The following is a 23,727-nucleotide window of genomic DNA, read 5'->3' as shown; positions in this document are numbered from 1 at the left end:
ACGGCAGTACACTTTCGTCTGTGAAACGGGAACACGTGCCAGCGTTACGCTTATCACTTTCGCGTTCGCAATTGCACGTTAGCAAATGTGTTTGTGGTAAGAACCCGATTTTTATAATGAAGGTACGCTTAGTAAATTCTCACAAACATATGCAGGGGTTAATGAAGGGGTTGTCACATAACTTAACCCCTATCTGTTTTTTTCGTCTTCTGTTTGGTGATGTCTACTGTAAAAAAAGAAAGAAAAATGATGAAACTGGAGATAGTTAGCATGTAAGTACGAAGGAACGAAAAGGGGGCATCGCTATCCATCCATCCATCCATCCATAAGAGAAAGGTTCTCGTATTGGCTGATAGATTAAACCAACATCCAACATTTCACGTAAGCTCGTCGTTTCTACTTCAAAGTTTGCATGGGGGTCACAAACCCGCGGGTTGCATGTGGTCAGCACTTAGTTAATCTGTGGTCTGAGGGCCTTAACCACCAAACAGAAGAAAGCTGCCTTCTAAAAAAAATAACCAAGAATTAGGAATGAAACCAAGTTTTCAGGAATTGTTTTTGCCCTTGCACGGCGTAGCGCCTTCACTGTCCAGGTTAGGCAGCGCATATACGCATGTGAGTACTTCTTATGGCAAAGGCAGCTTATTGGCAGCTCTCTTGGTGTGCAAAATAGAGTTTTGAGTAATTATTTGTGGGCGCACCGTCCGGCTCCAGAATAACAACACCGCTCCTGTATTTTTGTAAATTTTTATTTCACTGTATTGCGAGGGTATTTTACGGTAATTACTTTTCTGTGCGGCCTTCCATGATGTGGCTTAAGGTCACTGCGGCACGCAACTCGATTTGAGCTTGAGGCCCCTAGGTTAATGTGAGGACAGATTTGTATTGCGAATACTGTGTTGCAGAGGCTTTACAGGTGCGTAATCTTCATTGTCTGACTTTTATTTTAGATAACATGGCCTTTAAAAATTTCGCTGCTGTCTGTGTCCTGTACCAGCGAGTTGTCAGCGGAGTATTACTAGAACTATAATAATCAGACATAACATGCGCAAGAGACGGGAAACGAATGCGATTTCTCATTTGTAATGCCTCATAGAAAGAGAATGCAATCCTTGCACAAACCCATAGATGTCCAATTAAGAATATCTCAGACTATATGTTTGAAAATGAGTTCTTAGAGCGAGCTCGTTGACAGCCGACAGCCTCGGATATTTGTAACGGTGCGATGGCCGCAAACATCAAAGAGCACGTTGCCCATGTAAGTATTGGGATGCTCACTAATGACACTGCAAAGGTATAAGTAGGCTATGCGCCCTCCTCTGCTAAGGACGCCAAGCATTCTCTTGAGGGGACGCTCTAACGACATTTCCTTCTTTTTTCTTCGAGTAAAGACCCACGTCCCGTGTTTTCCGGACAAGGACAAAGCGACAATTTTCCGCTTCTGCGACGCGAACGTTAACGCAAGACGATGCACGCTTGCCACGTTGCTCCGTCCGAGGGAAGAATGAATGCGAACGCCCAGGCACTCTATAGGTTTATTTTGGTAGTGTTGGAGGACGAAGCATCTCCGCTAAAGGCACATGTGTCTGAGGTGCATATTCTGTAACTCCTAAGCGTGAAACGGAAGAAATGGCTCGGAAGAAACGGAAGAAAAGGGGGGTAGCATCATAGGGATATCACAAGGACATATAACGTGACAACGTGGCCACATGACGTGAACTTGAGGTGATACGTTGTAGTGGCTGTCAATTGGTCGATGTCCCCATAATGTCACGGGCGGACGTAGACGGTGACGCAATCACTTTTTTAAACAATCCGGATAAGACCCACAGCAGCCTGTATTTTTCAATTCATTTCGTGTGTCATTTTGCCCACAAAGACTGCACTCGTTTTGCAACAAAACTGTCGGGCTGTGTTTGAGGCAATACATTTGCTCTATGCACACGTTGCAATATACCCGTACTCTGTAGCTAATGCATGTAATGTTGTTACTATGATAGCAATATTACATGCTTGTAAACAACAACAACAACTTTATTGCGAGATGATGAATGGGGAGTCTCTATACCCCATTGCTGGTCGTGATGCGGGGAATGAAATAATGAGCCCCGTCGCAATAAAATATAAAAAAAGAGATGTCGCGGTTTTCTTCTGCGAAACAAAGTCGCTCTAGCTAAACGAACCGGGGTGAAAACCGTGAAACTGCATTCGATCGCCTCAACAGGTCGAGGATGGACAGTCTCTTCTTCCACCGTTGCAGCATGTAACACAGGTTTATTCAGCGTCCGGGTCCGTGGTCGGTGTTCTACATCCATATACTGCCTGAGTTTCTGGGAGCTGTTGGAAATATTGCTTGCCCTCATAAAGTCCCGCTCAGCCAGCGTGCAACCTGCTGAGCGCAGACACTTCAATAACCTACAGAATGTTAAAGGTCGGGAGCCTGCTTGATCTACGATATCTTGACGACTTTTATTTTGGTGATCATAACTTGAGCATTGAGTTATCACGTGAAGAGTCTTCTGGTGTTTGACAAATAAAAATTCTCCACACAGCTGCTTCCCCTGATGAAGTGTTCTTTGTCTGCCCAGGCCTATCCGGTGAACGAATTTATCTCAGGGTCGACTGAGCATTGGCAGCAGGGAGAGCACATGTACAGTGTGTTGGATAGGTTAGAACACCGTTTCTCCATGAACGCCGCCATATTGAAAGCGGAGCGCCGCCTAGCCGGGGAAGCATGTTCCTCCGTGCTCCGTTTATCACGTGCTTCCTCCCTGGCACAGAGTTAATATAGGAGGACTCTAGGAAACGGACTTTGCGCACCGTCAACAAGACTCTCCTATCCTCGACCGCCCGGGCGCAGCCATCCGTTGGTCATGGACAGTGTTAGTGGACGAATTTCTGCCCCCTAACTACAGCGGAGCTGCTCCGTTTGTTACCAACCATGTGCAGTCACGTGGGATAACGAACGGCGTGGCGAGCCGATGGAGGGGACGACGTCCGTCTAGCGAAGGAAGCGAGGCAAGCTGTGTCATTGCGTTCAGCACGTACAGGCGTCGCCACCCTTAACCGTAGCGCGGGAGCGCGTGGCCTGCTTGCATGCCAGCGCCGCCTTGTGTCGATGATGGGGCGTGCTGGGGTGGAGACTCTGGGGCCCTGATCCACAAGCGCCCCCTCTCGACGGGGGCACGGCAAGCACGCACGGACCACCTACTCAGACACTATCTGCACTACTATCTGCAGACACTTCAGCGATAAGAAAATCAGTATATACGAGCAAAAATATCAGTGTTTCTTTGGCGTATTTGCATCCACACAAACACGTTACCAAATCTTTCCTCAGCACCATGAAACAAAAAGAAAAAATTCTGTGATAACACATATCATAGTGAACAGAACGCTCAGGGCAAACTTGGGTGAGCCTACAGTGTTTGCATATGTCTCAAACTTATTTCAGAATATTGTGCCCCTCAAGCTCGCCCTTCCGCAAACCGGCATTTAGATAAAGCGTGGTCGATAACGCGCACGCGCGGTTATTGTGTCTGTTTTGCGAGGGCGTAAGGTGATACGATACAGCAGGTGATCCATTCGTACCATTCCGATTACCCTGAGCTCAACCGATCTAGAGGAGGCGCTCGTGTACCATGGTCTTAGAGCCTCCACCCCAGCATCGGCGCAAGGCGGCGCTGGCATGCAAGCAGGCCACGCGCTACGGTTAAGAGTGGCGACGCCTGTACGTCCCTTTTGCGTGCGTGCAGAATTGAGTAGTGCTATCGGTATCACAAGGTAAACGTTGTCATATCAAACGTGGATCATATCTTATCTGTGAGATTGTCTGCGACAAAATGAACACTTTGCTTTCCAGCTACACGGCCGGGTGAACATGTTAACAGCCTATGATGTGTTGAAGCGGCGTTTTTAAGTTTGTTTACATGCTCTGGTCTGTCGGATCATGAAATGACCAACGAACGATAGCCACAAGGAAGTTGGGAAAATATTCATTGCTTATTTGTTTAACAAATATATGTGACATACGTACATACCATGTCGAATTTCGATTGCAAGTAATGAATTTAGGAAAACGAGCACGTCAAGTTTAGCGGAATGAAGCAGCCAACGGAAGGCAATGCCATCCATGACCAACGATTGGCAGATCCCTTGTTGTAACGCTTCCTTGAGCGTGAGTTTGAGTTTTTTGATTATAGGAAAAAAAAAAAAAACGAGAGATATTGAATTCGTCACGTGACGAATTCTGCTACTCCCACAGAGATCCCCTAAAGGTGCTCCTTGGTGTCGCTTTCCACCTTTCTGGCTTGGCCGGTAAACAGTGGCTGCAAAAGCGCTGAGTGTGAGGCTGGCTGGAAAACGGTGCATAGGGAATGCAACAGGGTACAGACACGCGTTTTTGACATGTGACACAGACATTGCCGATGTTTTAGCCTTGTTTTCTTGACGTGTACTTTTGTTTGCTCCTTGCTGGTAGAGAACTTCTCGCCCCTGGAAGCTGTTTGCCCCCTGATGCATCACATTTCGATATGACCCATGTGTTGCGCCTGGTCGCTTCCGTGCAATTTGTTTCCAGGCGTCCAAATCGCAGGGAGCCGCATCGCTGAGTCGGACAAGAAAGCCAAGAGCGACCTACACTCAGGCATTGTGGCGTCTGACCTTACCAATTTTATAAATGTATCTCTACTCTTTATTTCTGTATCCTGGGGGCTTAATCGCTTCATCGTCGTTGCGGTCGTTACAAGCTAACGAGTGGTGGGAAATTCAAAAAGGCGGCCGGGAAATTTAAAAAGGTGGGCACGTAATAGAACACGATACGTGAAGGCCGTGGTACACGTCACGCGCAATGTGTCACGTGCCCACCTTTTTGAATTTCGCGCCACTCGTTAGCTTGTAACGACCGTAACGACGATGAAGCGATTAAGCCCCCAGGTCACTTATTTGCGGGTGGTATCGTTCGTGCCTGTGTTCGAAGACGCTAACAGGTTACACGAAATCCAAGAGCCGCTCTGCATGATGCCGAGACGACATTTTTCTCCGTTTTGCAACGTTCTTCGTGTATTATAGCATGGCGTGCCTGTGGCCAGCGGAATGCACTTGGGGGGAGAAGGGCTGCTAGAACAGTACTGACGTAGCCTCGATGAGGATGCTCTTGTCTGTCGCGACGCGGTGGCTTGCTTATGCGTTCTTGTGCAGCGCCGATAACATCTTTGGCGATAACAAATTCCTGGGGTGCTAGACTCGTCAGCGCTGAACAAAGTTCAATAGATGACGACGCGCGGGGAACTTTGAACTTGGCCAAGTTCAAGATAAATATTTCCCTTTCCCGGCCACTGAAGTTGGATCTACGTCAGCGCCGATCAAAATCAGTGTGTGAGCGATCCGCCCACTGGCACGATCGTGATTGGCAAGAACGAGAAAAGATGGTGTCGTCACAACTCCTTTAGGGGAGTAAATGGCTCGCAAGCAGCACAATGTACTGAAAGTCGAGTGCAATAGGGGTGGACGGTAGGTGTCTTATCAATGTTCTTTAGTTTCATCAGTCTGTTCAAGGCCTTCCACCTACCCTTCCACCCCTATTGCACTCGACTTTCAGTACATTTTGCTGCTTGGGGTCCCGAAGAACACTCCCTTTTGGAGTAGAAGGAGAGGAGTAACCATGACGCCAGTTACAGGCATCATGCTGACACCATGAAACAGATTTGTGCCAGCGCCTATGCAGCTGCTTTGGAATCATATGTGATGTTTCTGATTTCGGAATATCTGTGCATCCGCTTCTAAGCAACTCGCCATAGTACATACTCGATGGGGATGGGAAAAGTTGTGCGTAAAAGAGGAAGGGAAGTGTTGTGACAGTGTACAAAAGGTAGGGGGGGGGGTGATATATCCATCTAAGAAATTCGGTAGTCCCACGGAACAACTCACTAGAAAAGAAAACATCCGAGCTTCCCTCAGTAGCCTTCCTTGGGAAATACTCTCGAACGCGGTACAATCCGGGGGGGGGGGATTTATTGACAGGAAAAAATAAGAAAAAAAAAGAAAGGGGAAGGGTCAGCCATGCAGCACGCCGGCTTGCTATTTCCTAAAAAAAAGAAAAAGAAAGGAAAAATATAAACAAGTGAAAAGGAAATAACAAAAAGATAAATAAATAAGTGAAAACAAGAAAAATTGAAAAAGACACTCGGCTCACAGGGAGCCCAGGAAGCCCGTGTCACGCAGAAAGCGGAGCACCGCTTTTGTGACTCTCCACTGGTTAGCTCGCTGCACAGAGCCAAGGAGTGTTGCGAGAGAGACGTCTGTCCGTCCGTCCGTGCACCCAAGCTCTGAGAGGTGTTGCCAGAGCACGGCCCGCTGATGGTGGTGACGCTGACAGTGCAGGAGCTGGTGAGAGATATCGTCTTCTACGGCGCAGCAGGGGCAAGTGGGAGATGAGACGCGGCCCATTTTGAACAGGAGTGAACGGGTGAGGGCAATGTTCAGCCGAAGACGATGTAGAAGGGACTCCTCCTCGCGGATACAGCGGCAGCCGATGACAAACTCCAGTGAGGGGTCGATGGACTGCAGGAACGCATTAGGTCGGATAGCGTCTACAACAAACTGGCGGGTGCCGTCGCCGCAGAGATGCCGTATTAGCAGGCGACACGCAGACACCGGGAGCGGCAGTAGGGGCACCGGCGTGGCCGCATCAGGCGCGGCGCGTCTCTCAGCCGCGTCAGCACAGGTATTTTCGTGTAGCCCTGTATGCCCGGGTACCCACTGAAGGCAGATACGGTGGCCGACCGAGGAGAGTTGGGCGTACTCCTGAAGCACCACGGTACGCAGATCACTCACGACGCTCGGGTGGTATGCTGACAGGAGCGCCAAAGACGCCTTGCTGTCTGTGAGGACGACCCACGCATCAGGCACAGATTCAGCGATGTGCCACAGAGCGGCAAGCAGTCCGAGCAGCTCCGCATCCGTGGAGGACACTGTGTAGGGAAGTCGGAGGGCGAGGTCACGGTTTTCCTGCGAGACGTAGTAGGCCACTGCTGATGACTCATTCGCTAGCGATACAATCCGGGATTCGACGTAATTAGTGTGTCAGAAGGTCACATTTCACGATGTACTCTCACGTAACGGTGAGAACTTCACCAACTGAGAGCCTTAGTGCAAAACCATGGAATATGTAACAAAAATGATGCAATATATGGATGTCTGCGCTGTAGTACGCAAGTTTATAACTCGAAAGTCACTGTACGAGGAGGAGGGTGATGTCACACATCGCTTGTCCATTAAAATTTGGCCGGCAAGAGGCCTCCTTCTTCCAATCTATTTGCAGTGATGGAGTTACATGGTAAATGAAGGAACAAAGAGGGAGTAAGCGATTGACAGGGGGAGTGGAAATGGAGTAAATGTGGGAAGTTACTCCCCTGTTACTCCTTTTTTTTTCTGAGAGTGTGCTTCTGCGTCCGCTCCGGTGAAGAGTGAAATGTACACCAATAGAACCTTGAAGACCTCAAGCACAAATTGACTATTATGAAATATATTTGGGCTCTACAAACATTCGAATATTTTGAATATAATAGCGTGTCGATAGCGATGTTTCTTCCAACGACGCGATAACAATTCTTCTTCCAAACCGCAAACGTCCAAGTAGTACCGAAGAGGCACTCGTAAGGCCGAAAATGGCCGGGATTCATGGAGAACACAGCCTCAGCTTGGGCAGGAAACAAACCTACAGCTACATCGGCGTGTCTGAGAATTGTGGGGTTAATGGTGTTTATCGTCGACGAACATTTGCCATGACTTACGAGCACTTTGATCAATGTTCAGTCACGAGAAGTCTGGTAAGACAATGTCACGTTTTGAGACAGAAAATGGATGGAATGGATTCACCCCATTGAATCACAAAACACCTTCCCCACTATAATGGTGATAGTCAAAGAAAAGAAAAGAAAAGGAAGGCAAGACGTTGTCTCGAGCAGCACACAAATTGGCGGCCAAGCACAATCCTCCAGGAAGATGCCGAAACACGCACGAACACAAAACAAAAAAAGAAAAGAAACAGCCAATGACCTGTCTTTTCTTGTTACCTCATCAGTGTTGTTTCAGATAGCTGTGGCGTTTCAATGTTGAGGCAGCTATCAGCAGAAGCATGGCTGAGGGAACTAAAGGGGAGAATCCTCGTTTCTTTCCGAAGGTTCTTGCATTACCTGACAGAGTACCCGGCACTGAAGCCAGCAGAAAAAGGCTATATATCGCGATTGAAAATCGATCAAAATGCTTGCAAGTCACTGTAAAAGTTCGTCGAGGACAAACAGCGGTGACATCGCGAAGTAGAGTTTGAAACATGTACTTTGTGACACGTCACGTGAAAATCCCGATATATCCACATAGGCACTGTAAGTGTCAATGAAAAAATGGAAGTTCATTAATGCAAATTTGAGCACATGTGAAGAGAAAATTGGCCTCACTGAGACGACACCGGCGGGATCCTTCGGAGAAGCTCCGAGCCTCCGAAAACCCGTGCACTTGCAAGCGGTGCTTTCGAGGTACCGCTCCGCTGCACAGAACAGCGCCGACGCAATGCCCTGCTCATGCAGTGTGCGTGTCTCTACATTTCATATTTAGGCTACAGTTCTCAACTACAAGTCAAGCTGCTTTTCTGCGTGTCTCAATGGAAAGTCTTTTTCTACAGCAAGGAAACCACACGAAAACGAGACAACATCACTGAACCTGCAACCATGTTAAGTACAGTGCCTCACATGGAGAACACAACAATCTTGTGCGCAAGTATATTATACTCCGAGCCGTGAAACGCATTCTGCGCAAACGTTCGGCGTCGGACAAACCATAACACAGCCACCACACAGAACCAAGCTTTATGCAGCCCGTAATACCGCCGAAAAATACGCGGTGACATAACAACAAATAAAGAACATCAAAAGCGACTGCCATCTTATTTTGTGAACTTCAATGTTCGCTACCATCCGGCGTTGAAGTTTTCTGAGCGTGAAATAAGTTCATCAACGTCATCTTGACGTCACGTAAACAGTTGAAAAGACGCATTTTCTTTCGCTTTGAACTTTGTTTGATTGCCAGTCCCGTGCCACCACGTGGGTCACGTAAATCGTCCAATCACCACGTTTCCTCGCAACAACACAGTCCGGCGATCAAGATATCTGAGCCCGAAATAAGTTCAGCAACGTGATTTTGACCGCACGCCAAAAGTTCAAAACACATGTTTTCAGTCGCTTCTGAGCTCGCTTCTGAATTTCCTTTGAATGACCCGTGGACCCGTCACGTGGACCACGCAGACCGTACAATCATCGTGCTTCTCTGCATCTGCTGAACTTATTCCAGTTGTGAACTTTGCGGTGAGTCTATCACCCCAGCTTTGCAGTCCTTCTTATCAACGATTGTAATGCAATGTTTGTCATATACCTTGCTTTGCTCATGTTTATCTCTCCTTGGACCCGTTTGGCAGTCTTGATGTGGTGTTAGTACCCGTACTAGTTTATTATACATGTAGTCTCACTAGACAACTAGGTCGCGCACGGTCGGTCACTAGGTCGAGCACCTGTGCGAGGTACTATGAAACACGTCCAGTCCGTAGGGAAGACTGACTTTGAGCGGGGCCACCAACGCAAGGCAGGGCAGCAGGAGGCCCTTGTCCCCACAACACTTCAAAACAGAATGCACCGCATACCGCGGTCCCATCCAACTCTCAGGGGGGATGGGGGCAAAGTTGCATACAGACGATTGATTCATTTTCTTTGATGGGCGGCACGTTGCCAGAGCCGGCGAGAGAAATTACGGGCCCCGGGTATGGGTTATGCCCGGGCCCCCTCCTCACGTCTTGATAACATAGTCTACTTTACTACTAATACTTAGTACGTTATATGATTACGACGGGCTTTTGGGTCGTGCGGACCCCTGAAGAGGCCCGAGCCCCGGGGCGCCATCCCCTTCTGCCCCACCCTCTCGCCGGCCCTGCACGTTGCTCGAGGGAAATAGAACTGAGGAAGGCCCGTTAACTTTTCTGCTTCTCATAGCCGCCCATGAATGTCAACGTCTCTCATGAAGTTCAGTAGAGCTGCTTGGACGAGCTTCCGATGCTACAGGTTGCCACATTTCCCTAGGTGGGGTACAGAAGGCAGGGTCGAGATTGAAGACGCTTACAGACGCTGATACATGTGATGGGTAGGGCCGCGGACCCTGAGAGGCCATCAATTGCATGTACTAGTTGTGCAGAACGGTCTCGCTTGCCATGAAGTACCGTGAACATATATTTGCGTCACAGCTGTAAGAATGCTTCGTGTTTTCGTGGAGGACCGCTACGTGCTCCGGAGTGTTTAACGTCTGGCACATCATCATGTCGGCTTGTCGATATTATTGCCACATTTTGCCCGTGTAATAATCGGATTAAGTTGTACTAAGGTGGAAGCGGACGGCCGTAATCCGTCATGGAATTCCTCTGCCTGAGAACCAACGGAGCAAATACGAGGTCTAGCCGTCTACGGTTCAAAGAATCGCCTAGATGTTTCACAAAAACCCTCCATTAAGGAAGCATTAACAAGGCCCGAGAATGAGCACAGCTGATCGTGCAGTTTTATATTTTAAGCTCTACCCTAACATTGTGTTGGACCATCAACAGGGTATTTTTACAATGGAGTACAGCAGCTACTGCTGGTAGTCAGCTTTTGAAACAACTAAACACACGAAATGCAAACGTTTCTGTTGAAAGCCGCTAAACGACGCATGCGTTCCACTCACCTTAGCCCTGGCTTCTCGAGCGGCCTCTGCTTCGGCAGCCATGGCGCGCTGTAGTTGAACTGGCAGTCTCACGTCTTTGCTGCATAATTACAGAATAAATATCCCATCAGTCCAACAGCTCAGTCCTTTTCCACGCTTATGACTACAAAGATGTGCTTACATTTCAACTCTCTCTACTTTCACGCCCCAGGAATCTGTAGCCTCATCAAGGCTTGCCTGGAAGCAACAAACGAGCCAAAAATTAGCTCTCGTTCACAGAAAGTGGGCCCAGATATCCACTCCCGGGCAGCATGGAACCGTATCGACAGGCCGATCACTCGGTAATAAAACGAGACCCCGTGTTCCTACTGAGGGGTAGACGCCCCCCAACGGCAGAAAGGTTGATTACAGGCCACCGCACAGGGCGGGGACACATTTTGCGTCGAAGCAGTCCAAGAAAGAAGTCGCAGTCAGGAGTGGCTATCCCTCCAAGGCCCTGCTGAGATATACTGTGATACAGAAAGGAAATAGAGCTTTGCGCGTTCAGCTTTTTTTTTCAACTATATTCAACAGTGCAACATTGTATCGAGAAGCGGCAGGTAGCTCTTTGAAGACAGTGATCAGGACCCACGAAGTGACCCATGCCTTTAGGTCTCAGCGGTGTAGCGTAGTTTCTTCTTTTGATTATCGTTTGGATTTCTGGAACCAGCTGTGCGTGTAACAGGGAACACCAGCAGCCGTGGTGTTCCCTCATATACCACCTTCTGTCAAATGTAGCACAGTTCACGCTAAAGTGTATTGCAGTGCACAGAGTACTTGTGCTAGAGAACGATACAAATGAATGATGACAACCAGCGGCATGGCCGAGTGGGCTAAGGCGTCTCGCTCGTTGGTGGTAGCCAAAGTCGTGCTGAAGACTGGGAGGAGGTGGGTTCAAATCCTACCTACGGCTGTGCTGCCTCAGGTTTTCCCTGGGTTTTCCGAAGACTTTCCAGTCGAATGTCGGCACGGTTCCCCCTAAAGTCGACCCAGGACGCACCCCTTCCTGCTGTCCTCTCTCCATCTGTGCACATCTTTACGCTGCTCATAGTCACACTTGCTTCGCGTCGTTAACATGGAGTCAAAAAAAGAAAAAGAATGATAACAATGGCGGCGACAGGGATTACTGTGATTACGGCTTCACATTCCAGAGTGGACCTCTATTTTGCCGACTAAGGGTGTCCGATATTACGAGCGGTGAATCTTGAACCGTAGCGGCCGACTTTGTTAAAGCGATGTCGCCAGCCTTGCGAGGCGATCATACGGCTTATTCGCACATGCCTTCCGAAAAGCGGCGGGGCTGAGAGGAGCCGGTCACACACAGTCGAGCCGTCAACGAGCAAACGCGTTTCGCAGTCGTTGCTGCCTCAAGATTAGACCGACTCTTTTTGCACTCTTCGTGTACGGTTACATTGTGAAGCATTCCTGCTTGCATCACCTATCGTCGGAACGACGCCCAGCGTGACACAGAGAACTGCGAAGCAGAGAAGGAACGGCAGAAGAAGCGAGGCAAATATTTACCTACAGGCGACCAACACAAATGGCCACACTCAGGTCGTTTTTATTTTCCTCGATTCCGTGGTTCGCGTAAATTTACCAGCTACTCGTTCATAGCTTAGACAAGAACTTTCGGTGACAGTGAAAGAATTTATATACAGTCCCTGCGAACACACACATACACACACACACACACACACAAAAAAAAAAAGACCACCGCGCGTATTGCTGGCACCAAACGAAGCCACTTTGGCCCTCCGCGAGTTGGCCCTCCGATTGCCTGGATGAAAAGTGTTTGCTGATCTGCGCTCGAGAGCTGCAAAAGTGACTGAAAACTAGTGATGTAAAACTATCGGTACTCGTATGAGAATCGAACTATCGATAGTCAGAAAACTATCAATAGCACTATCGATAGTCGACTATTCATAGACTCTCGATAGTACTATCGATAGTCCGCCATCGGAAAACTATAGGGGAGCGGATAAAAATAGAAAAAGAAGTGCCTCACTTCTACAAGTTTTACAATACAAGTCAGAGCAGGTTTCCCTCCGACGCTGATACTGAGCTTCTCATGCCGCTGAAACCAACTGCAGAGTCACGTGATACTCTCTGCACTGGATTGACTGGCATTGTAGTCTCATGAGTGCGTAAGATGTTATGATGAGCATCTTCTTTCGCTGCCTGCGGTACATCATTCATACATTACAGCTAAACGGTGTGTGTGAGTGACTGACTGAGAGTCTTTGTCACTCATTGGTTTTATTGTAGATAGCCATTTGTGCTTTCCTAGGTGATCTGGAGTAGCCGGCTCTCGTAATGAGTGCCTATTTCTCCATTTTTTTTCTTGTCTAATCAACTCAACTCAACTCAACAGCTAAACGGAAAGAACATGTCTCGCACCTGATTCTGTTTTCGTTGTCAGTGTGCCAGTGCGAAAACGAAGACGGGAACGAAAGCATCGATAGTGAGAACGAAATCTAGCTGTCAACACAAAATAACAGTACTATCGATAGTCAATTATCTTTATACCATGGGTAGTCAACAATCGATAGCTTTTACACTATCGATGTTCGGCTATCGATAGTTTTTCGACACTATTGATAGTTTTGAAAAATTATCCATAATATAGATAGTCAATTTATCGATAATTTTGCATCACTACTGGAAACGCCTCAGCGTTTCCAGTAGTCTGTGAGGATGCCGCGTCTTCGTGGATTGCGCACCTCCTCGAGAAGTGCATGTGCGAATGAGCGTTTACAGGGCTGTGACTTTCCGCCCGACGTCAGATGCCTGTAGCAGATGGAGTGGCGGTGCAGCATACATACAGCAGCTAGTGTCAAGTGCAGTCACGCAGCCAAAAAGGACGGCCACGCAGGTCACTACGGTTGGTCTCATTTTCCAAGGTTATGTCACCGACATCCAGCTCCCTCCAGAGCCGAGAACACAGGGCATGACATATCGTCAACTGCAGCGAACAGTTCTCGATCGTGTAGGAGATGACGACAACTCAGACAATACAAAAGAGCTAAAACCAATTGAATGGAGCTGTAAAAGAAACATACTTTCATTTCTCTAGCTTTTGCTGTGCTCATTGTCATCATCTATTCTTGTTGCGCTGAAAGAAATGCGTTTAGCGATGCTCGGGAGGTATATCGTGGATCTCATGTAATCCGCAAATGAATCCGATCTTTTGGTTTTGCAAAGTGTGTCTTATCCATAATATGAGAAAAACTCGAGCACAGATTGCAAAACCTCGCGAGTAGATTTTGCTGCGTCTTTTCTTCTTTTGTGTGTGTGTGTGTGTGTGTGTCTGGTACAATCGTTCGTAACAAGGGACCTTTCTTTTTATCATTTGATTGTGAAGTTATAAAGATGCTTCCCTTGATATCTTCCCCTTAATATTCCTATCCCAGGCAGAACAATGTACTGAAAGTCGAGTGCGATAGGGGTGGACGGGTAGGTGGAAGGCCTTGAACGTACTCATGAAGCTAAAGAACAATGATAAGACACATACCGTCCACCCCTATTGCACTCGACTTTCAGTACATTGTGCTGCTTGGGATGTGTTTATTTTCTTTTTCAAGCTACACTTCGCTCACTGCATTCAACGGCTACATTCCTAGATTCCTGGCCATCCTTTGTGTGTCTTTCAAAAGGGGCCGCACTCTCCAAAGGGTATTTTCTCTCTGTCTCTCTCTCTCTCTTTTTTCTGCTACGACAACCTGTTTATCGCCTCCCATGTCATGTCGACGACGTCCAAACGTTCAAGCGATTACCAGATTCTAAACTTTTGAGGTCTCGGTGAAGGAAAATAAACTTTTCTGGCTTCGTCGTTCCTGCAGACTCGCACACTCGTTACAAGACATACTTTTCTTCACGTTTCCGCTTCAACTTTTTTTTCTTCTTTACATTCCATTTTCTACATCGTCCTTCACTTCCGAGCGGTACCTAAGTTGTCAGGTTTACACGGGAAATAAAGTGCATAAATGTCTCCTCGCGAAGTGAGCCTTACCTTGACAGCAATACAAAAGGAACGTGATTCGCCCTTTGCATCGTGCGTGACATCAGCGCGAACGAAACCGCAATTTACTCTTTCCCTCCTCTCTTTAACAATAATGTGGAGCGCCCTGTCATTGGTCTCCTTAACCGATCTCCCGCAACGATCTTTCAATTCTGGAGGAGCCGGATCTACAACCATCTGTACCATCTGCTGATCCTTCCTTTAGATATCCACCCATGCAAGTGCTCACAGCTTGGACGAGTATTGCGCCTTATTCAGCAACTTACAGGACTTACTCGGGAAACATTTCTTATGTGGTGTTCACTCACATTTGTTTGTTACGCTTTTTCTCTTAAGCTCTATTCCCCAATGAGCACATATTCCACTTTATCCCCTTTATTGTCATGCCTTCTGCATGAGTTTGTGAAGAATGCCTCACGAATGTAGTCGACCTTGCAATTTTTCTGACACTTCATTTGGGGAGCTCCAGTGGATCGGTAGCACCCGACGGTCACGGGTACGGCAAAAGAGACCGCCGAACCAAATATCAGGTGTGTCAGCCGCTTCAAAGAAACGAGGTCTTTGGAACAGTGATCGTGAACACCTTCCTATTGATGTGACGATTACACTCCAAATAGTCCACATATTCTGTTGATTACGTCGAAACAAATCCTCTTCTGAATGTCTTATGAAGATTACCTTGGCTTAGAAAGTTGGCGGGGACAGCTAGGTATTTGCATGAATGGGATACCGTTCACAGCATGATTATTCGCCAGAGTTGAACATACGTATAGCATCTAGGTCCGCATGAAGCATGAAAGTACATGCAATTTAGGGTCGCTTGTCATTTATGGGAATGTAAAGCTATAACAGTTGAGTGAAATTTTAAGACACAAACTCGCAGGTGGCGGACGATACAACACAAGCACATTACTTTCAACAAATGGGTATTATGGATCTCTATATTCTGCGGCGTTTGGTTGATTGTATTGTAGTAAATTGCTGGATTGCTCCGTACATCTCATGTTATTCTATTGTAAACCATCGGAGTACTTGGATGACCCAGAGACGTTTGTGCCGTTGTGATCCGCTATAGGGTGACGAAGAGGTTGACCATTCGTCCATTCATTCCACTAGTCTGTGTCTCTGTGCGTACTCCTCAAAGCCAAGATGTATCCCTCCTCGTCATTTACTCCGTTTGTTCACCCTTTCATTCGTCCGTCCGTTCGTTCATTTACTCGTTTTCGTTTACGCATTTTCAACAGCGTGATGATGATGACGCTACGATTATCGTGAGGGTGCACAGCGTGTAGGATGGTGCATTGAAATATGATCAGGCAACACGGCGGAGACAAGGGGTGTCCCGTCCAACGTGTGTGCCCTCTGTCCTTGTCGCCGTCGCGTTGCCCTGATCATGTTACAACTAATACTTCTATTTCGCACTATAGAGTAAAAAATTTAGAACCCTTGTTCTGTCATTACCAGTTGCCGTTCCTGAGGTCCTTGATAAGAAAGACACAAAGAACATTGCTACGGCAGAACCTACGCCTGCTTCACGGAAGACACGAAGGTTACCTTACCTGCATGACGTGCGAGATGGACTCCCGTTCCGAGAGGATCTCTGAGAGGTTTTTGGTGCCCAAGACATTTCTCAGTGTAGTGGCAGCCAAAAGCCGTGTTGAATGCCCATAGTCCTCAACGTTGGTGATTGCGATGGTAGCGTTGCTGATGCGGTAGTAGACCACCGCGTCCACGGCCACCGTCACCGAGTCCTTTGACAGGATCTGCGCGTAGAAACACAAATTTCGTAAGTAGTCATCTATTTCGACGAAGCATTTTGAACGTCACAGTGCGGCACATTTTTCAAGGGGTGACCCCAACGAATCGTCGTTGTACATCGAAAATAAAACTTGAAATTCTTCTAAGCTTACGCTCAGAAGACTTGCGTAAAAAATAACTTTCCTTCGCCAAGTCACTTCGTAAGCCGTCAACACGTACCGACCTCTGACGTCATAACGACGGCGCGGTCAGTCGAGGTCAGAGCCTGTCTTTTTCTTTTTGTGCGTGAAAGCTTTCTTTTTTCTTTTTTGTAGTCGGTAAATCTTTCCCCTCGGGGGGGATTAGGAATTGAAAGGGTGACCCTGGGTGTGGAAGACTTCATTGTCCCGCAGGAGTTTCCCTGTGGGCAATGCTTCTTCAGAGCCCTGAACAGCTGACTAGCGTACGATACTCTGAACCAATCAGCGTGTAGAAACGGTAGAGCGTCAGTGCAGCGTCACAGGCTGGAACTGCTCCCAACCACCGTTGCGCACGACCGCTTTCTGTGGCGTGCTTCAAATTCAATTTCTGCGATAATTATGACTCTGTGGGGTGAATTACTTCTCATGGCGCATTTTACTGGCCTACTTAAAAGTTTTATACGAAGAAAACAGGGTGTTAAAAATGATTTCTGTGCTACTTTAATTTTGCGAGCTCCTCGCCGTATTAAAGAGAGAATCTCCCCATCAAGCATAAAAAAGTAATATATTTCACTGATGTTCACATCTGGGGTTTCGAATGAACTTATATCAGAGGCTTCGGAGGATTTAATTACAAAGCTAGAAACCATACAAAAGAGGGCACTGAGGTTTATTTTTAAGTCGTACGGAAGAAACTCGCCAACAACAAGAGTATATCGGGTGTTTCAGTTAAATCCCCAGGGTAAATAATTCGCGAACGGGTGCACCAATCCACGAACTTCCTTTTTTACGAGTATCTGTCCGATACCACCTACAAGCTGCACACCGTGTGGATGAGTGGCAGGCGCTCATTATTAAAATAAAAATGCAAATGAGTTTCGTAAAAAAAGCGTAACTTCTAAAGCAGGGCGCTGTCGGCATTAAAATGGGTACTACCCCTTTTGGGGCCTTCAGTGGACACCTTTTAGAGAAAAATCTGCCACCGAAGCGGGTCATTTGTTGAGTAATTAATTGGTTTCGGTTTACGTATTTTTGTCGCGGCTGGTCGCGGCGAAGCGCAAAAGGGTGTATTTCATTGGTGTAATTCATTGGTGTAAGGACGTAATTCACTGATTGATCAGGGAGTGAAAAAGCGTCCTTTTGCGTTTCGCCGCGACCAGCAGCGACAAAAATACGTAAACCGAAACCAATTAATTACTGCAACAAATGACCCGCTTCGATGGCAGATTTTTCTCTAAAAGGTGTCCACTGAAGGTCCCAAAAGGGGTAGTACCCATTTTAATGCCGAGAGCGCCCTGCTTTAGAAGTTACGCTTTTTTACGTAACTCATTTGCATTTTTATTTTAATAATGAGCGCCTCCCACTCATTAACACGGTGTGCAGCTTGCAGGTGGTATCGGACAGATACTCGTAAAAAAGGAAGTTCGTGGATTGGTGCACCCGTTCGCGAATTATTTGGCCCGGGGATTTAACTGTAACACCCGGTATAGACAATCTAGATTACAACCCTTAGTATAGCGAGGCGACGGATTAACAGGCTTAAATCATTTTATCAACTACTGCACGATAAATTCAGAATTCATTCATGAGACTATGTTACTCCTTTATCTGGCCAGCGAACTAGGAAGAAGCACGATCACCCCTTCCGACAGTTTTCACCGCGTAACGATTGTTTTAAATTTAGTTTCTTCCCACGTACCGTTTTAGAGTGGAATCACCTGCGGCAGATGCGGTTAATGTTGACACTGCTGACGCCTTTGTGCGTGCATTGAATGAACTGATCGAAAGAGTGTGTCATGTTGTACTTTTCGTTGTGTTAACAACTTGTACGGAGATTGTACTTTCTTTTTTTGTCCGCACCCGCCTTGGCCCCAACTGGAGGCAGGCAGCATGTATAAATAAAATAAAATAAAAAGAATATCGGTAGGAAATAAACCACGTATATGATCGAATTTCTCTGGAGATTATCATGAAACGTTCATTTACTGGTAACGGTAAACTGTAATGGCAATGCCGACTGACGACCCCCGGGGTTCATGAAGTACAAAGACGAACATTCGGGCTGCGCATTACTCGAATACATTTGGTTTGCAAGTAAATCAATCTGGGCTCGATATCAACGCAATACCCATGGCGAAAAGAGCTGCTGATACGCAAGTGATACCTGGTTCTCGTTTATCTTTAACTTGTAAGCTCATATTGGCGTCGGTCACGTGGTTGTTCCCCCCTTTGCCAACACAAAGCGTGTCCTTTACAGTCCGTTAGAAGATGTGCGAGGTCAACCTTCTAGAGTGGGAGGTGACATCTAGGGAGATTACTCAAAGACGTCCCTCGCAAAACAATTAGGACCGACTACTCTGCAGTGCACACAGATAGCGTGATACAATGTTGGAAGGCGTAGCATACCGTAGAAGTGTTTTTTTTTTTTGTGTGTGTGTTTTGCGCGGAATGATTTTTCGCGTTTTTCGCGAGTTCCAAAAATTCGCGGCTTTAAGTACCCGCAAGGTAGATACGCTGACGTCACCGAGAAACATGAGCTTGCGTTTTTCGCTGATTTAAGTTCCCGCCTCCACCAAAACCCTAAAATATGTTCCACGCGAAATCAACGACTTTTACAGTATCAGTTTCACATCTACCCCAGAAATATTCCAGGAGCAAGGGCGATCTTCGCAATGCTGACATTTCCACAGTTCATGTGTATGTTAACGTAAAGATGCCCAGGGGTCGTTGCACAATAGGACCGTCGCCCCTCATGGACACTGCGGTACTCCGCTACCTGGCAGCACATCAGTTATGGATATCCTCTGACTTAGTGGACCATACTAATGATTTCGCCGCTTTACGTCGCGAGAGAACTATGATTACAAAATACATCACAGTGAGCGGCTTATGAATTAAGTTTGCCCACTTGGTGATTATATAACGTACTCCGAAATCTCAGCACACGGCGCACCGTAGGTGCATTCTTTTCCCCTGCACCCCTTGCACTCGGTGTAAGAGGGCAACACCGTTGCATTATTTCTTAAGAGTGCTGGGGAAGGTGCACCCGTTTTCACATTCGCATTTGTTTCGTCTGCGGTCCTCGCGCCCGGTGTTAGAAGGCAGAACGGTTGCCCTGAAAGGATGGTTAAGAAGTAAGCGGGCTGGTGATACTGATGCATTATGATAACCCCGAGACTAGGAAACCAAAAAAGGACAAACACACACACACACACACACACAAGGTCTCAAGCAGAGCTCAAGGATTATTACACGGCAACCAATATATAGGAGAGAAGGCAACTAGAAAGGAGGGACGAAAAAGTCAAGAAGGGAGAGTTACCAGTCTGCCCAACGACGGACAGGAAGTGTCGGATGACTGACACAGTCCCCACATGAGCGAGTAGGAAGTGTCTCCCTGAGAAGCGTTCCGTGAGGGTCATGTTCAGTGGTCTTTACAACTGTCATCATCCCATAAAGGGAAGCATCCATTACATAAGTCCAAATGCTTCGCAATTTCAGAGCATTTTCTTTTTTCGCATTTGCTCTTTTTTACTTTTACATTATGCTCTCGCAACCGGTCGTTAGATCTTTGGTATCATTGATTGTCAACGCGTGATTCATGCGTCAGCTCCCACACTTTCTTTCACTTTTGGGTTTCCTAAAAGTGGTGCGTAACAATGTGTTGATGTTCGACTTTTGTTACAACCGACTCTCTGTTGGAGATATTTATTTATTTTTATTTATTTATTTAAAAACAGTAACTACAATGAAAATGTGGAGGGAACAGCGAAAAAAAAAAGCCACCATGGTGACTTGACGAGCTCGCCGTTCCCACTCTATGGGGACGAAGTCCATTTTGCCAGCTTCGAGTTGTCATTCCATAACTGTTAAACAGGGCACAGGTCTCCTTTCAAACGCATTGTACACCAAAGTCATGTGTACACCAAATGCTCTCGTCTGCACGCCAGCTTATTCGCCTAATTAGCACTTGGCATCCCAAACACATCTCTTGCCATGCATTGAAAATATTAGGATGCAGATTGCTTCCCCAGCTCCCCCAACCAGACCAAGTCCCTCCACTTTCGTATTCGTGTGAAGGTGCAAATTGCTGCGTTTCTGCACCGAACCGTAAAACATTTGCACTTTCGGTAGAGTACGTGCAAAGGCGCAGGACGGAACGAACAGACAGTATATCTAACACCGTTGCAGTGAAAAGTGCACGCATATTCGATGTCTTGATGGAAGTGGACAAGCCGTCATCGAGGATCACCAAGGACTGTTACATGTATATACCGTCGACCTCCGTCGTGTCTTCCCGATAGCCGGTGCACTTTCCTATTCCGTGTAGGTTTTTGTTATAATTTTATAGTCTTCGGATGAAATAGTGGATATTTCAACGTTGCTCGGATCAACCAGATTAGCCAGGCAAGGCGGCAAACGAAACATGCGCTTGTATTCGGTTACAGTACAGCGGCGTTTTCGTAATATGTAGCGAAACAGTATATCAAGCGCTACGGCTGCAGTTTCTGCCTCTTCCGAATCTGTATTAAGGAGCCTAAACACGACAATTGCAGTACACGCTGTCATAGCGACAGCGAACTGCGTACAAACAACGTGTAAACTGCAGTCCAACAGCGATCAATGACATACGATGCAACAGACGCCGCCAATTGAACTCTCGCATTGTTTTCAGGCCAAGGGGTGGCTGCACCGGTCATAAACTTTTACGTCGTTCCCGTTGCATCCTTGGTGGAAAAAAGTAAAGTAGACCAGAACCTTTTCAGCGGCAGCTGTTAACGGGAAGGTTCCAGGAGATGTACGAGCCTGTATAGACTATACAAGCCAGAGAGGAAGAAGCAGAAAGTGTCACGTGTGTGCGCAGCTGTGGAAATCGCAAGCGGCGCGCATAATATAGATCGGATCGCACCACCCGTAGGCTTCAAGCGCTACACATTTACGGTACATTACAGTATGATATTCATAGTACTCGGCGTCGTTAACGCAGAAGTGCTCCAAAACGACGTCACCCATCCTGCGACGTCCAACGGCACCTGCATAGACTTCGTGATGACCGGGCCGAACATGGTCTCGGTTCTTCACATCAATATCATCAGCAATCATTTCTCAGACCATAAAGCCATCATTGCTACTGCGTAAATAGAGTTGGGCCGGTATATCGCGCACCTTGTAGACATTTGAGGAGCTCTGTCCGCCATTAACTTTGACGCTTGGGGGGGGGGGGGGATAGGTTTAATAGAATGAAAAGAAAGAAAAATGGAAATGTCAGCCAGGCTAATGCCGGCTTGCTATTCCAAAAAAGAAAGAAACTCAAAATAAACAAAAAGCAAAATAAGGAAATGAAAGAAAGAAAATGAAAAAGTAAGGAAAAAAAAGAAAGCTAGTTTGTGCATCTGGCAACTATCAAAAATTTGCAGACGATCACGAAAGATGTTGTGATTTTCAGCGGCAGCTGTTATAGTGATCTTTGCTGACACTGACGAAACGTTTGACATTGCCGCTAAACGTCGCAGCACTTTCCGTGACGGTTCGCAAATCTGTTTGTAAAATGTTGGGATATTTTTGGAGAAAGGTTACTAATTGCTGGAAGGTAAGCTCCGAGACAAGGAAAAGACATACACAGGTCAACAACCTCTCTTTGTACGTCTTTTCCTTGTCTCGGAGTGCCTTTCCATCATGTACAACAACCTAATCTGCGTCTTATCTCTCCTTTAAGGTTATTAAAGCTGATCCCCTAATGCTGGTTTGACTAGAGTCACTATATGAGCTACGCTTCAGAGTATCGACAGTGGGTTCCAAGAGCGAGCATGCGCCATCTTGTTTCCGCGCCACGCTACCCCCGCGCACACGCATCGCGTACGTCAGAGCCATTTATAGGGAGAGTTTGGTCATTCTCTGATCTTTTGCCGCCTCGTGGGTGGAGCCTATTTTGATGTCAGAGTCATTGTTGCGCCGCCCAAAAAGACTGAATCCAAGCAGAATCCGCTTATCAGCCATCTGATGCGCGCCATATTGATGCTGTCCGTCAGCTTTGTTGTCGCAGTGAATGCAATCTACAGGAATAACCGGCTTATGGCCCACAGCCGCCTCTGATAAGGGGTGTTTTGTTACCAAACTGAAAGAGTTCAAGGACGAAGGGCTTTCGAAGGACAATGTACGCACGTGTCTTCCCTCCTTGCATCGTAAACAACGATCAGCATCAATATGGCGTCGGCGACCGGCTGACAACGGGACAACAATAGAGCACGGCGAGGGAGGTGGCTTAGCCGTGACGTCGCATGACGCGATTCAAGTTAGGCTCCTCCTAATGGCCAAACTCTCCCTATAAACGGCTCTGGCGTACGTTTGCGCACGATGCCATCTATCGTTCGCGGGTGACATGTTCCTTTCGTTTGCAAGCAGCAGTTGACGGCCTTGAGCTCAACTTTGACATCTTCGGGACTCCCTGGTGGACAATACATGGATTATCGCACAACAATCACACACGCTTCTATATCCCACAGCGAGCATATTATGTTAGTCGTCTTTGATCCTCAACTGGGGATGGTACCAGTGTGGTGCGGAAATAAGATGGCGCTCCAGCTCTCCCTTGGACCTCAGTGTCGATACTCTGAAGCGAAGCCTATTTAGTGACTCTAGGTTTGACTTCTGTCGTGCATGAGGGCGTGATCGAGGCGTCGGATCTGAATAAACGGCATTCGAGGAGAGATTAGGCGCTCACTCACCAAGTCGACCTCCAGCAAGTCCGTCGGTATGGGCGGACATGCGCGGAACAGGGCTTGTCCCAGCAACGTAATTGTAACCACCCTTCAAGCTACTGGTCTCCAACGGCAGGGATCGAAGCCAAAACCTTCGAATCAGAAGGCGGAGACACCACCGAATGTGGGGGATATAGAGTTAACATACGCGGAGAGCTTGGTCACAGCCATGAGGACGCGCTACACCGCCTTCGTTTGCTCCGGCTGCGCACACACGGAAACACGCGCACCTGTGGGA

General features: G+C 47.3%; 1 protein-coding gene across 1 annotated transcript in view; it reads right to left on the bottom strand.

Annotated features, from left to right (window-relative positions):
* Positions 1-23,727, bottom strand: part of LOC135368078 (band 7 protein AGAP004871-like) — a 537,443-nt gene that overhangs the window by 9,215 nt on the left and 504,501 nt on the right. The window contains exons 6-8 of the mRNA XM_064601154.1: positions 16,354-16,557; positions 10,919-10,974; positions 10,759-10,837 (exon numbers count right to left, since the gene is read on the bottom strand). Of these exons, the coding sequence (XP_064457224.1) occupies positions 10,759-10,837; positions 10,919-10,974; positions 16,354-16,557 (339 nt within the window). The remainder of the gene's footprint in view (positions 1-10,758; positions 10,838-10,918; positions 10,975-16,353; positions 16,558-23,727) is intronic.

Source organism: Ornithodoros turicata, chromosome 9 (genome assembly GCF_037126465.1).
Source record: "Ornithodoros turicata isolate Travis chromosome 9, ASM3712646v1, whole genome shotgun sequence".
Lineage (NCBI taxonomy): Eukaryota > Metazoa > Arthropoda > Arachnida > Ixodida > Argasidae > Ornithodoros > Ornithodoros turicata.
Note: the sequence above shows the minus strand (reverse complement) of the source record. Positions and strands in the feature narration are given on the sequence as shown.